The 16,576-nt window shown below is 42.3% G+C and overlaps 1 protein-coding gene across 1 annotated transcript; it reads right to left on the minus strand.

Moving 5' to 3' along the window:
- Window positions 1-5,091: 5,091 nt before the first annotated feature.
- On the minus strand, window positions 5,092-15,474 carry LOC121561503 (midkine-B). The gene is made up of 5 exons (XM_041874048.2): window positions 15,332-15,474; window positions 7,403-7,485; window positions 7,043-7,213; window positions 6,205-6,366; window positions 5,092-6,070 (listed from the first exon to the last, which is right to left on the minus strand). The coding sequence occupies exons 2-5, from the start codon at window positions 7,482-7,484 to the stop codon at window positions 6,042-6,044; spliced, it is 444 nt and encodes a 147-aa protein (XP_041729982.1). The 5' UTR covers window position 7,485; window positions 15,332-15,474; the 3' UTR covers window positions 5,092-6,041.
- Window positions 15,475-16,576: the final 1,102 nt, after the last annotated feature.

The raw sequence follows: 16,576 nt of genomic DNA on the forward strand, positions 1-16,576 counted from the left end.
TTACTTGATCTTACAACAGTAACTTAGTAATGAACGTGACAGGTCATGAAAGGAGGGCTGAACTTACTGATTTAGCCTCGGTTTCAATCGTCCTCATTAGGAAATGAAATTGAGAATGAGATTCAGGTCTTGAAGGCATGCTTTAATGTGGTGTCTCTTATGTGTGTTTGCAGGTGAGAGGCGTTTGTACATTCACTCTGCCAAAACTGTACACAGTCACTTACCCTTCTAGATAACTTGAAACAGTCTAACCAGGTCTTGTGTCTGGAAGTAGCCTAAGCTAGCTTCAGCAAACTAGCCAACTTCTTTTGCCAATCAGCTTCAGCCAGACTGTGGCAAAGTTGGTTTGACTTTGGATAGTCTATCTGTGGGGCTAGTTAGGAACCGCCAATATATTACACAATGTAAATGGGAAAATGTTTTAATTTTAATGTTGCACACCTTTTAGTTCTCATTAAATATTTTCAATATTTGTATATGAATTTCTACAATTTATAGATTGTTTGAGGTTTTTATGTCATTGATATTTGGAGCTATTGACATTTAAAAATATTGTCCCATGTATGTACACTACCGGTCAAAAGTTTTAGAACACCTACTCATTCAAGGGTTTTTCTTTATTTTTACTGTTTTCTACATTGTAGAATAATAATATAACACATATGAAATCATGTAGTAACCAAAGAAGTGTTAATAAAATCAAAATATATTTTATATTTGAAATTCTTCAAATAGCCACCCTTTGCTTTGATGACAGCTTTGCGCACTCTTGGCATTCTCTCAACCAGCTTCACCTGGAATGCTTTTCCAATTGTCTTGAAGAAGTTCCCACATTTGCTGAGCACTTGTTGGCTGCTTTTCCTTCACTCTGCGGTCCGACACATCACAAACCATCTCAATTTGGTTGAGGTCGGGAGATTGTGGAGGCAAGGTCATCTGATGCTGTCACGCCCTGACTCAGGGGACGCTTATATGTTGAGTCAGGGTGTGTATATTCTATGTTGTGTTGTTCTATGTTATAGGTTCTAGTATGGGTATTTCTATGTTGGCCGGTGTGGTTCCCAATCAGAGGCAGCTGTCGCTCGTTGTCTCTGATTGGGGACCATACTTAGGAAGCCTATTGGCACTATTGAGTTGTGGGATCTTGTTCCGTGTGAGGTATGTTGTTTGTGTACCTTGGACTTCACGTTTCATTTAGTTTGTTGTTTTGTCATTGTGTTTATTCGGTATAATAAACATGTATGCATATCACGCTGCGCCTTGGTCCGTCCTGTCCGTCAACGATCGTGACAGAAGATCCCACCAAACAAGGACCAAGCAGCGTGCCCAGGAGGAGCGAATAGCCATGTCACAGGTGGGCAAATGGTGGTCATGGGAGGAGATATTTGCAGGGAAAGGGCCATGGGCGAAGGTAGATGCCCAGGCAGGAGAGGAGAAACGGCGCCAACCGTGCCGACGACGGAGACCCGAGAGGCAACCCCAATAACATTTTTTTGGGGGGGCACACGAGGTGGATGACGAGGCTACAGGAGGCTAAAAGGGAGAAGGAAAGTGTAGAGGCACGGCGAGAGGAGCTGGTTAGGCAGCAGAAGGAGCGGGGGTTAATAAAGGAACCCAGTCCCGCTCCTCGCACCAAGCAAGTGGTGCGTGTCGCCAGTCCGGTCCGGCCCGTTCCTGCTCCCCGCACTAAGCCAGTGGTGCGGTTTCCCAGTACGGCCCGACCCGTTCCTGCTCCTTGCACCAAGCCAGTGGTGCGCTTCGCCAGCCAGGCCCGGCCTGTTCCTGCCCCTCGCACCAAGCTAGTCGTGCGCATCGCCAGTCCGGCCCGGCCTGTTCCTGCTCCTCGCACCACTGGCTTGGTGCGAGGAGCAGGAACAGGCCGGGCCGACTGGTCCGATCCGGCCTGTTCCGGCCCCTCGCACCAAGCCAGTGGTGCGCGTCCCAGCCCGGTCCGCCTGTCCCTCGCGATCAAGCCAGTGGTGCGCGTCGCCAGCCCGGCCCGGCCTGTTCCTGCTCCTCGCACCAAGCCAGTGAGTGCGCGTCCGCCAGCCCGGTCGGCCTGTCCCTCGCACCAAGCCAGTGGTGCGCGTCGCCAGCCCGGCCCGGCCTGTTCCTCTCTCGCACCAAGCCAGTGGTGCGCGCCAGCCCGGTCCGGCCTGTTCCTGCCCTCGCACCAAGCCAGTGGTGCCGCCAGCCCGGTCGGCCTGTTCCTGTCCTCGCACCAAGACAGTGGTGCGCGTCGCCAGCCCGGCCCGGCCTGTTCCTGCCCCTCGCACCAAGCCAGTGGTGTGCGTCGCCAGCCCGGTCCGGCCTGTTCTGCTCCTCGCACCAAGCCAGTGGTGCGTGTGTCCCAGTCCGGCACGGCCCGTGCCTGTTCCACCGGTGCCTGGTTCGGCACCGGTCAGCTGCTCTACTCCAGAGCCAGAGCAGTCCGCTCTACCGGTGCCCAGTTCAGCTCCGGTCAGCGTCTCCACTCCGGAGCCAGAGCAGTCCGCTCCACCGGTGCCCAGTCCAGCTCCGGTCAGCGGCTCCAGTCCGGAGCCTGAGCAGTCCGCTCCACCGGTGCCCGGTCCAGCTCCGGTCAGCGGCTCCAGTCCAGACCCAGACGTCAGCCCCTCTCCAGGTTCGGGGTCTCCCACACCAGGGTCCAGACAGGGCTTGGAGTATAGTGGGAGGAAGGAGAGGGGAAGCAACGTGTGGTCCTCTGTAGCTCAGCTGGTAGAGCACAGCGCTTGTAACGCCAAGGTAGTGGGTTCGATCCCCGGGACCACCCATACACAAAAAAAATATATGTATGCACGCATGACTGTAAGTCGCTTTGGATAAAAGCGTCTGCTAAATGGCATATTATATTATTATATTATAACGCGCCAAGGTCTAGACCAGACCAGGGGCGCAACAGGGAGGCGAAGAGTGAGAGGTCGTCACGCCCTGAGCCGGATCCGCCTCCGAGGCGGAATGCCCACCCGTCCCTACCCTGTTATGTTTATGTTGTGCGGTCGGAGTCCGCACCTTTGGGGGGGGGGTACTGTCACGCCCTGACTCAGGGGACGCTTATATGTTGAGTCAGGGTGTGTATATTCTATGTTGTGTTGTTCTTGGTTATAGGTTCTAGTATGGGTATTTCTATGTTGGCCGGTGTGGTTCCCAATCAGAGGCAGCTGTCGCTTGTTGTCTCTGATTGGGGACCATACTTAGGCAGCCTATTGGCACAATTGAGTTGTGGGATCTTGTTCCGTGTGAGGTATGTTGTTTGTGTACCTTGGACTTCACGTTTCGTTTCGTTTGTTGTTTTGTCATTGTGTTTATTCGGTATAATAAACATGTATGCATATCACGCTGCGCCTTGGTCCGTCCCGTCCGTCAACGATCGTGACAGATGCAGCACTCCATCACTCTCCTTCTTGGTAAAATAGCCCTTACACAGCTTGGAGGTGTGTTGGGTCATTGTACTGTTGAAAAATAAATAATAGTCCCACTAAGCCCAAACCAGATGGGATGGCGTATCGCTGCAGAATGCTGTGGTAGCCATCCTGGTTAAGTGTACCTTGAATTCTAAATAAATCACAGACAGTGTCACCAGCAAAGCACCCCACACCATAACACCTCCTCCTCCATGCCTTACGGTGGGAAACACACATGCGGAGATCATCCGTTCTCCCACACCGCGTCTCACAAAGACACAGCGGTTGGAACCAAAAATCTCCAATTTGGACACCAGACCAAAGGACAAATTTCCACCGGTCTAATGTCCATTGCTCGTGTCTCTTCTTCTCATTGGTGTCTTTTAGTAGTGGTTTCGTTGCGGCAACTGTAGCTCAGTTGGTAGAGCATTGCGCTTGCAATGCCAAGGTTGTGGGTTCGATTCCCACAGGGGGGCCAGTATGAAAAATGTATGCACTCACTAACTGCTAAATGACTAAAATGTAATTTGACCATGAAGGCCTGATTCACACAGTCTCCTCTGGACAGTTGATGTGTCTGTTACTTGAACTCTGTGAAGAATTTATTTGGGCTGCAATTTCTGAGGCTGGTAACTCTAATGAACTTATCCTCTGCAGCAGAGGTAACTCTGGGTCTTCCATTCCTGTGGCGGTCCTCATGAGAGCCAGTTTCATCATAGCGCTTGATGGTTTTTGCGACTGCAAAAGTTATTGAAATGTTCCGGATTGACTGACCTTCATGTCTTAAAGTAATGATGGACTGTCGTTTCTCTTTGCTTATTTGAGCTGTTCTTGCCATAATATGGACTTGGTCTTTCACTAAATAGGGCTATCTTCTGTATACCCCCCCTACCTTGTCACAACACAACTGATTGGCTCAAACGCATTAAGAAGGAAAGAAATTCCACAAATTAACTTTTAAGAAGGCACACCTGTTAATTGAAATGCATTCCATGTGACTACCTCATTAAGCTGGTTGAGGGAATGCCAAGAGTGTGCAAAGCTGTCATCAAGGCAAAGGGTGGCTATTTGAAGAAAAATATATTTTGATTTGTTTAACACTTTTTTGGTTTCTACATGATTCCATATGTGTTATTTCATAGTTTTGATGTCTTCACTATTATTCTACAATGTATAAAAGAGTAAAAATAAAGAAAAACTCTTGAATGAGTAGGTGTTCTAAAACATTTGACCGGTAGTGTACATTGTGTAATTTACTGATGGTCCCTAACTAGCCCCATAGGTATCCAAAGTCAAACCAAATGGTCAGTGTGCTGGGCACTACTTGGGTGCTGCCAGCTGTGGGCAGGAATTAAATAAACCCAACCGAAGGAAAATTGTTACGTACCCTTCATGCCGTGACATACCCTTTTTTCCTAATAATCTCGCAAATCTCTGTTTTGGACGAGACTGACTTTATGACCAATATTATCATATTTACACTTTGTAGTACATTTTGAAACTAGAATAAATGTTTCTGACACATATCGATGCCACATAGGACATTTCAACCAAAGATGTTCTTTATTTATTTATATGGTCTCTCTTTAATTGCATGAATGTAGTAAGTTCAATTGCCACTGTATATTTCAACAAAAGCAGAGACTTAACAAATCTTTACTAAGAAGAAACACAAAACAACCAATAGTCAAAATTCTGAGAGTTTATTTAAAGTGGTTGATTCTTTTCTGTTCCAAGGGTTTGTGGAATAATAATGACAGTAATTATAAAAATGAGAGTACAGATGAACTGTGTGAAGGTGTGTGTATGTGTGTTTGCAAAAATATGAACACAGCAGTTTACTCAAAATCGCCAGACACCTTTTGAAGTATATATATTATAAAACGAATTGTTTTAACAATACCACTATTATCTTTACAAAGACAATGACTGCATTCTCTTGAGCATTCAAGCTCAGCTTTGTATTGTACATGAAAAACGTTGAGCTGACAGTCCTCAGTTTACTAGAAAAATAGTTGATTTGCATCTCTGTACTTTTACTAATTGGCACACACAATTGAAATCCACTCATCAATTATGTTAGTAATACTAATTGGTAGTCAATAGAAAACTATAACAATCACAACAATGTAAGATGAACATTTTTAATTAAAAAAACTCAAGTATATCAAACGATCTACTGGTTAAGAAATAATCTCAAACAAGGAGCTTTGCCTTGACTCAAGTTGAACTAATGTAAAGGAACTGAGAGCATACAAAAAATACAACAAACTCTGGAAAATGTTGTACATCACAAGGTTTAGGTAGATCTAGAACACAGGTGAGGTCAAAGTATCTGTTTCTTGCATATCTTGCATAATACAGCATGTCCAGCGCTGAAACCTACTAACACTATGGAATTATCAGAACACAAGCAGGCCAAATTGCCAGGCCACCGACACCTGGAAATATGTGAAAAAAAATGGTGTTTGTGGGATATTTGGTCAATATTCAGAGACGTTTAGCATTTGTTATACTGTATTTGAAGGAAAGGCCCACTTGACATCTCATAATTCACTTGTGCATATTATGTTTGTTGAAAAAGCAAAGGATATTGCGTAATAAAATCAAACCAATCACTTGTTCAATGTGGACCTTTTAGTTCTCCTTCCCCCTTCCCTTCTTTCCTGTAGGAAGACAATAAAAAATGATCAAACAATAGGGTCAATTCATCATAGATTCCTTGCTCAATATGACATACTCATTTGTGGATAGGAATTTTACTTTATTACATTACTTACATTTCTACTTCTTACATTACCTTTGGCCTTGGTCTTGGTCTTTGAGGGGCATGGCTTAGACACCTTGATGGTGGGTTGGCACTCTGCGTTGTACAGGGCCTTTTTCAGGGTTCCAGACCGGTTCTTGGATCCAGTAGCTGTGTCACACTCCCCCCAGCTGCCAAACTTATACTTGCAGTCAGCTGAAACGGCACAGGTCAGAAGGGAAAACCGTTGAGTATGGAACACACCACCATAGAGCTTGCATGGCTACCCAGACTCCTTGCTCCGGCCAAACGCTACGCCACGCCCACGTACGTTCGTTTCTTCCCCGCAATGAGTCTGGATCTGAGTACCTCCCCGACCCTTCACCGAATGCGAACACATTCGTGCCGTCTGATTGGTCCAAAAACCGATGGGTTGGGCCAGAGCCAGAACACACGTGGGTAAAGCAGCGGTTTGAAAAAACGTAATTGGCTTTGATACTCTTATTGGTTAGAGACGATCCAATCGCTGATGACTTTGCTTTGCACAACGCCCCTCGTGCCCCTCGTCACCACAAACAACTTCAATGATGGCCGTCTCAGACTAAAGTATGTTGTGAACGACAGAGCAGCGGAATAATTTAGTGTGAGTCGTCAGTCTATCATAAAACAGTCTGAACATAATTTATTCTAAATAAATAGTTCTGTCGTTTTTTGTGGTTATGTAAATTACTAGGTATTTACTAAGAAATAACATGATACAATTATAATTATGTAGTAACCTATGAATTACATGTTTGCTATATTTCTGATTGACTGACCACCACTTTACACTTTGAGAAATTATAAGGTATATCAAGGGAAATGGAATCATATATCAATGTCTAATTCCTACCGCCGAACTCCTTCTTCCAGTTGCAAGGTACTTTGCATTTCAGTTTCCTCATCTGGTCGTTGCAGGTACCCTCTCTGACACCGACTCCACAGTCTCCGCTGTTAGGCACACAGCTACCATAGCGCCATTCAGCACAGTCAGAGGCACCACCCTTGGCCCCTTTCCCCTTCTCTGTGAAACAAAAATATCAAGTTGCAATTATGAAAAAATATATACCGACATAAATAATATCAGCAATATTACAATTAGTAAGGACAGGTTTCCAACTGAGGCTTTATGAACCTCATGAAAGGTGCAACTGCTATGCTAATTCTAAAACTGTGCACGGCAAATTAAAGCAATACATAGCAAATCCCTTACCTTTCTTATTTTTGCCTGCTTCAGTGGTGACTATCATCAAGGCCACAAGAAGCACCAAGACTGTTGAGAACAAACCCCGCATACTGGAGAGAAAATTTCAAAAAGAGGGAAAAGAAAAAAAAACATTCCATTACAATTGTGGCACTATAAATAATGTTACCATTCTGTAGGGCATATTGTGTGTCATTTGAGGTGACATCTGCTGTTCCAAAGGTCAATCTGATGTTCCTCTGGTGTGTATCTATAATCGAGATGAGAGTTGAAAGATCACGATCAAGGTCAAATATTGATAATTGCCAGCTATATCAAACTAATTCACATGTCCGTTCATGAGGAGTCTGCACATTACAACTCTACTTTAGAGGTAAAAGGTGAATAAGGAATTATGGTCAAAGAGCAAAACACATCATGTTGTACAAAACTCATTACATTAAACAGTTTTAAAGCTTGACACTCGAGCCTGTGAGAGTGAGAACTGGGAAAATATATGTGAGACGGCTGAAAGATTGTATAGATTTTTTTCCTATGCTCTCATGACTCAATTTAGGGTCAATCAGACAAACTTTGAGGCACACACAACCAGCAATGCGGATCAATGGGTCATGAGCTAGCCACTCCACTCTTTCACTTCCCCTTACACAAAACAACACATTTTCCAACATGAACACCAAACAAAATACAACATTTCATTTTGTGACATGCAGTGCCTGGAATATGTTTGAAAACATAAATCTATCCTCTTCATGTTGATGACACATTGAACACAACTCATGTCATCTTATTGTCACAATGGCGCTTCCCATCTTTATGTATAATGGTCATTGCATGGTGGGGTTCAGCAATGGCCCACTGTGCCACCATCAGGAAAAAATTGACACATAGCCCTAGGACAAGTTACTTCGGTACTGTTTACCATGATTGCCAAATATCAGAACTCAAAATGAAACGGATCATGCAATACAATATGCTTTTGATGTATTTTGGATAATTTTTACGTCTTCTACTCCAGAACCGCTGGACCGATCGGGACCAAATTTGGTATATAGCATCTATGGATGCAAGACTAGCTGAAACAATATGGCCGCTATGAGCCAATGAGTTTGCATTAATGTTTGTTTCCTGTCCAATAGTGCCACAATGTAGCCATACTTTACAGATTTGCTAGGCTGGTCATGTTGTTTGAGGTAAGTTTCTGCTAAAACCCTAAAAACAAAGGCGCTGGGGCGAACAGTGGCACTGTTTCCCCCTTTACAGATTTCAGCTTTAAGAGTCTAGTTCGAAAGAAGAGGGCAGTAACTCATAGATAAAGTAATAGACCTCTATTTCTGAAATGTCTGGTTGTCTATAAGGCATATCTCAAGTTCTGAATTTCTATTTATTCTCTGACTTAATTGAGTTAATGTCTATTCTTTCTGCCAACAGTCCCCAGTGCTAGCAGCAGGGAATGGAAGGCAGCACCAGATCACCATGGTGAAGGCTAACCCACCTGCTGGGAGGTGATAGGGGCCGCCCTGACAGGGAGAGCGCGATGGAAGAGGCTTGGTTTGAAGCCATTCTTCTGGGGGACACAGAGGAACTGCATGCCTCTGTCTGGGTTAGAAGAGCTCCGAGATGTGCCGGGACAGACAGGTCTTGTATTAGTTTGAAGAACACCCACAAAGAGTAACTCTTTTCATTCCAGGAATCTGACTTCAAAACAAGGTTGCCTATAATACCAAATCCTTGATTTTGTGGTGGGAATCTAAAAGTATTTAATGCTTTCCCTTCAAAAGATTAGCGGCCCTATTCAATCAATCTGCTTCCCAGGGTAATAAAAACAGAAACATTGCTTCTCGCTATGCAAAGAAGTGCTTGGAATATTATGACGTTTATTTCTGTGACATACAATCAACATTCAAGGCACAAGATGTGTTTTCTGTGCCATAGCCTGATTATTGGTTATGATTAATTAGGACCCCTCATTAACGACTGGCAAAATGCACAAATCCTACTAGTGTCCTAGTGGAACACAAACACTGAAGGCATCGAGAACAAAGAATTGAGATCACACAGCAGCAGGAAACTAAGATGTCACATTCTGGGCTGTTCACGATATGTCATGTGGACGTTACAATGAATCTTCCTACAACACAAACTAAGATGCCAACCCAGCAAACCAAAATTGGTCCTGTGAAAGTTCCCAGAACATTTGTTAGGTTGCGGCAAATGTTCTCATAATACAACATATGTCAAGTTGTGCTGATGATTATACAATGTTTGCATAAAACATTTGCTTGATGTTGCAAGAATGTTCCCAGAACACATTTGTCTGTTCTTTAAAGGTTCCCAGAATGTTTCATTAGATTGTGGGAACAGTCTGGTGGGAACATTGTGGGGACATGACAAAAGATCTGTTCCTAAAACACAAAAACTGTCCAGTTGTGCGGATGATTATGCAATGTTTATTTTAGAATGCAAAAAACCTTCACCTGATGTTACGCGAACGTTCCCAGAACACATTTTTTATGTTCTTTAAAAGTTCCTAACACATTTCTTTAGGCTGTGGTAACATTGTGGGGACATGGCAATAAATATGTTCCCAAAACACAAAAACTGCCCAGTTGTGCTGATAATTACAATGTTTCTATTACGTTAAAAAAACATTCACCTGATGTTGCAAGAACATTCCCAAAACACATTTTTATGTTCTTTAAAAGTTCCTAACACATGTATTTAGGTTATGGGAACATTGTGGGGATATGATAAGAGAGGTTACCAAAACACCAAATCTGTCCAGTTTTGATGACATTCTTACAATGTTTGTATCAGGGTGCACAAAACATTCCCTCAATGTCATCAAATTAAGTATTGAACAGTCGATAGAGGTTTCTTTCATGTGTTAGTGTTATTTGTACAACAATCCATGTAGAAACACATATGGCAATTATTTGGATTTGATTCTACCGTATTTGGTTGATAGTTGCAAGCAGGGATCAAACCTGGGCTTTGGAGTGTTATCCTTGGAATTAATCCACTGCGCCACTGGGATGTGACTAACACAAATATAAAGCTGTTTACACCTTTACTCTGACTTCCAGGTTGTGGTCTTTATCTTTGCAAAAGATAGGATAACAAAATCTAGAAAAATATGTATCCTCTATTATTTCTTTCTCTACCAATTATCTTTATATGCTTTATAGTTGGGACGTTTTTACTTTCATTTTCCCTACATTTTACATTTGAGTCATTTAGCAGACGCTCTTATCCAGAATGACTTACAGTTAGTGAGTGCATACATTTTCATACTGGCCCCCCGTTGCTCTACCAACTGAGCTACAGGAGGGGCAAACTTGATTTCAGAATTCTTGTTAAATTATTTCCTGGCAGATTGCGGAGCGGTGTACATAGATGTGCATATGTACTAAGACATATACTGTAGCCATAGTTTGGATCATAATTTAAGGATCCACTAGAAACATTAAGATCCTGGTGGTGCAGCAGACTAAGTAGCCTACAGGGCTTGAAGATGGCAGATCGCAGGTTCAAATCTACTTCATTACCATTCTTGAAAAAAGCTATAGCTTTGTTTGGACAATACCCTAAAAAAATATAATGATGTAAGAAGATAGGAATGCCATTTTTTTTTTAAGTTTGGCAACTTCATACAGTATAATAATGTTACATTACACATCAATATTAGCAGAACATTGCAGCAATGTTTTCAGAACTAATTGCATTATTGTTGAAGTATGTTTTTTAGAACAATTCTGGATCATCATGTCATAACCTTACAGAATTGAGTCCCGCAGGAATGTTTATTGTTTGTTGTTATAGGTGTTAGTAGTAATATCTCCATCAACATTAGCTGAATATTCCAGGAATGTTTTTTAAGAACAACTTCTATTGCTCCAACATTTTATTGCTTAAGTATTTTCAGGGAACGTTATTAGAACCATCATTTCATAATGTCACACTACTTTTTGAGACAATTGTAGGAATATTCCCTGCTTGTTTTTATGGGTGTTTTGAATAACATATCCATCAACATTAGTAGAACGTTCCTGTAATGTTTCCTCAGAACCAGTTCTATTGTGCCCACATTTTGTTGTGGCAGTATGTTCTAAGAACATGTGATGAGAATCTAATGAGAACCTTAGGGGAATGTTCTGTGCTAGTTTTTATAGATGTTGTAAAGAAAATGTTTGTGAATGTTGGGAGAACATTCCAAAGACATAGCCACAGGAAGCAGGGATGCTGCAGCACCCCCTGATAAATGTAAATAAGAAAATATTAATATATATATATATATATATAAAAATATATATAAATAGATTTAACTACATTTGTGAACTAGGCCTTTATTACTCCTTTATGAACCTTTCCTCAGCACACACCAACCCCAGGAATCTTAGATAATGTTCTGTGAATGTTCCCGGTTTGCTGGGAAGTCTCTGATGAACAGCACCCTTGTGAAATGCCCGTCGCCCACGCAAACTCATCTAACAGCAACATTTGTTTTATTGGTTTGTGCCTGAGCCAATATGTCCAGAAGCTAAGCAGAGATGGCAGCCACATCCGCTCACATTGCCGTATGCTCACATTGAACTTTCCCTGCCTGCGGGCAGTCCTGAATAGAAAGGTCAGCCACAGCTGATGAATCAACAACTCACTGGAAAAGTCCAATCCATTTGAGGTTATCACCTCTCTGAACTATAGCCTCGTACTGTGTGAGGCAGAATGCCATAAGTGGCAGCCATCCACTCACTACTGAAGGGCAGTTGGTCTACCTGAGAATCGACCAAGGCACGATCATTTTATCAGGCAACTTTACAATTGGCTTCTGAAAGTGTTAGTTCTTTATTTGACTGCTCATCAAAAGGACTGCGAATGAAAGTGATGGCTACACCAGGCCAGGCCGGCCGGGCCTCTGGCACATACGCTTACTGCTCCTCTTCAAGCCAGTTGATAAAATATTCTGTTGACCCAGTAAATCTGTCTTCTGTCCTCAAAAAAGTAATTAAGCGTCAGTGGCATAACTAAACACTCCAAGCAACCACAAATCTCTGGACACTCTCCATTTTCAACTACCACCACTCACTGAATCTCTATCTTTTTGTATCACTGTTAAAAATGATAGAGTCCCATTTTCAAGAAAAAGCTGGCTCTTTTTTTCCGCACCAGCAAGCAGTTCCAATGACATTCTTCCCCATGTCATAAATGTCGAGGGGCTACTCCAGGCAACACTTTTGTCTTTGATGAAACAACACCCAGCAGGCCTCGTCTAACCCACTGAGCCTTGCCAAGGGTGAGGCCCAGAGCACCCTCAAAATCTTTTATTGTTCTTTGCTAATGCAGACTCCCTGTATCAAAACAGAGCCTTTTCCTGGTCTCTTTTCACTCCATTCTAAAGGGCCACTAGACAGATATCCCATGCAGAGTCTTTGTTCAATTAAAAAAAAAACATTTTAGTCATTTAGCAGACGCTCTTATCCAGAGCGACTTACAGTTAGTGAGTGCATACATTTCCACACATCTGAATGTGAACTTAGCATATTGGGAGAAAGGTCATCTTAAAATACCACAGCTTACTAGAGCTAGCATGCCCAATAATTAGCTTAATATGCCTACAAACATTGCTATTTTTATCCGTGCCAGTAATCTTTATCCATCAGTAATGCAGCTGTAACGAGAATGTTAGAATAGTTAGCTATGGGTGTATAAGAGATCATCCTTTCCCAACCATAAACATGTCATTATGAAACATCACCCAATATTCAAACCCCCCCACCACACCCAACTACCACCATCTACCCATCACACAATGGGATAAACATCATATTTATTGCATAGCAGAAAGCAAACCAAATAGTCAAATTGGATCAGATACCGTAACCATCATAATTCGATTGACTCAAATGGTGCTTCCTCTTGCTAACAATCTAATGGTCCTAGACCACTGTGATCAAATAGATAACATTAGAGTTACTGTCAAACACACATCTAGATCAGTTCTACAACAAAACAACAACAACAACACACGGAAAGCAGGACTACACTGAACCTGAAAAGCATGAAGCGTAAAGTCACTCTTGTTTTCACTGCAAAGCAGCATTCCTCGTCTTCTCAGAAAAGCCACTGACCGCAAAAAAAGGATGGAATGCCTACTAAGGCCAATCAGAGAGACACTGCAGGGTAGAGGGTCACTCTAAAGAAAGACAGTTAACAAAGACACAGAATGTCCTGGCCTACTTCAGGAAGTAACACTTAGTGGCCAACAAATGGCTGAATCGCATGCTTTATTTGATCAAATATAAAAATATAGGTGGATTCTGGCCGTCAGAGACCAACTGTGCAAGTGCACTTGATCTATTATAACTTCATTGTCAACAGCTAAACATCCTCCCTGCCGTCAAAGATGTGAAAATAATATCCCTTCTAGTTGAGGCATGGCAGTCATGACAGAATGGTTTATTCTCTAAAAGAGACAGTGGCCCTTGCCTACTTACTTCTCATTCCTTCCTATTTCACGACACGTTAACATATCCAATGAACATACTCCATCATACCCATGAGCAGTGAGAGAATAGTAGAGGGGCCCTGCACCCATACATCTCTGCTGAAATCAGGCTGAATGGTGCATTTGAATAGCCAGGGAGAGTTCTCTCTGTCTTTTCAAAGCTGTTTCTCTCCACTGATTATCTGTGCCATTGCCTCAAGGTCCATCTGCCAAGCTCTGAAGCCCCATGCTACCCCTCCTCCCTTTCTAAAACCTAACCCTGAGGCACTAGCTGTATCCAGCGTGCCCAATAACTTTCTAAAAGAGACAAAAATACAACTGGAAAAACAATGATAACAACAGACTGAGGACTATCTTCTCCCCATTTCATCTCTCTAAGGTTATGTTGCTTTGATCGTTATATCTGACTGCAAATAATATTTTACAGCCTCTTACACAGCACCTACTTTGGATATGGGGGGAGAAAGCAAATGACAGGCGGGGCAGCCATAAATTGTGGTCAGGTGAAAAGGAGAACAACTCTTGAGTGGAGTGGATAGCATTGAATACATGTACTTGAGGTTAGAGTCGATTTCAATGGTCATATTATTGAGGTGGGATGTATATTAATTTTAGTCATTTAGCAGAAGCTCTTATCCAGAGCCACTTAGAGTTATTGTTCAAGTGAAGTTTTCTGGTCATAGAAACCATTCAATGGCCCAAACAGAAAGCAAAAGACTTCTGGCACATGAACACAATTAAGATTGTGGAATAAATGGTTATGCTTTACTTTAAGGTGAACAAAGACATGTAAAAGTACACTTTCAAACTATGTATCTTCACTATATTCAACACTAGAATGTGTCACCCCTGAGGACGTTGTCACACAGTGCAAAAAATAGCTAACATAATTACAAAGTTATTAAACTCAAAGTCAATCAGTTATTAAAACAAAACGTAATTTGTCCACAAATTCTTCAGAACCCTAAGCAGAACCGCTTGCAAAGTTGTAGAACTAAACAAGTTCGTTCTGTTCAGTATTTGTACTGCAATCCTTGACTTCATATTTAAGATTAAACGAAAAGTTTTTGATTCAACGAAAGTTTATTCCAATATGCAGTGCCACTTGCTTTTTGCGCAAATCGCGTGTATGGGACAAAAGTTGTGTGTTCATTACTGGCAAAAGTTATGAATCTATGCAGTAAAGCCAAAACATGGTGCATAAATTATTTAAAAAACCATACAACTAAAAAGGAAAACTCAATAATGAAACCTACACACAAATTAAACCTCCCAAGAAGAAATTACACACGACACGTCAGTTATTCTTCAGAGGATTCCGATGTTGGAGACTATATATTTGAACTATTAAAAGTGAGTAATGACAATGTTGTATTGAGTGACACAAAGTAACATCATCACCATACATTTGGACAAATACACATATAACTTACTTGTTTTCTTTGATCGTACTTCTTGGCGAGAGTTAAAGGTCTTACTCTGAGCCACAAGAGATTTTTTACAGTCCTCCAATACCTCTAGCCCGGCCCGCTTGCTCTTATTTGTCACCCTCCCCTTTGTTTCTCCAAAACTAGTTTGAACTGGTAACATTACAGCCACATTAAATTAACCACCTCGTGACATCACTAACCCACGTGATGATTACGGGTCAAAAGACGCCTAACCCCAACCCCTGTGCACTACTACTCTAGGATATTAACTTTTTGATGTTTTATTTTTGTGAATCCCTAGATGTATTCTGTCTTTGTAGCTACATGTCTTTTTTTATGCTTGCATATTAAAGAAACATTGATTACTATATATACCCATACCAATTTCACCACCAGACATTACCACAGAGAAAGGAAAGCAGAATGACATGCTCAGACTTCCTACTGTAGACAGATCATATTATTCTATGGTGCCTACAGAATGCCTAGGGATGTATGCATCATAGATGTATTAACAACAACAACACAGTAAATGGTTTACAGGAGGACAGGAGGGATTGACCAGTCATTAGCCCTATAATTCCTGGCCATTCCTGTCCACCTCTGATTATGTACCCAGAGAGCTTGTTGTCACACAACAGCTTCCATTAGACAGGGACCCTGGATAAGAGCCATTTATAAACACCGCTGTAAGCCAGAGGAGGCTGTTGGGAGGAGCTATAGGAGGACGGCTCATTGTAAAGACTGTAATGGAATTAATGGAATGGTGTCAAACACATCAAACATATGGAAACCACATTTTGACCATTTATTCAATTTCAGCCATATACAATGAGTCCGTCCTCCTATAGCTCCTCCCACCAGTCTCCTCTGGTGTAAACATATGCTCGACCACAGGGCAGAGTAACAGTGTGGTGCCTAGATAGGCTGACAGAGTTTTACAGTAAATCACCACATTTTCAAGAACTAGATGACTGTACTGATAAAATACAACTTATACAGTATGTGTCTACATGTTATCTAGTATCAATGTACAGTATATCCAAGATTACTTTGTGACCTCGGCCATGTGATTGGGTAATCCCAGGAGGGCAGGGGAGGTGAGTCAAGGCCACAATAGCGATCAGACCAGAATCTGAACCATAGACAGGGACATTTCCAATTGCCAGTTGGATAGCATGCCAACAATGAGTCAGAGCTAGGAGAAGAAAACAGCTGTTCAGTTTCACAAATGGACCAGACTGATAA

Source organism: Coregonus clupeaformis, unplaced genomic scaffold, assembly GCF_020615455.1.
Source record: "Coregonus clupeaformis isolate EN_2021a unplaced genomic scaffold, ASM2061545v1 scaf1589, whole genome shotgun sequence".
In the NCBI taxonomy this organism is placed as follows: Eukaryota; Metazoa; Chordata; class Actinopteri; order Salmoniformes; family Salmonidae; genus Coregonus; species Coregonus clupeaformis.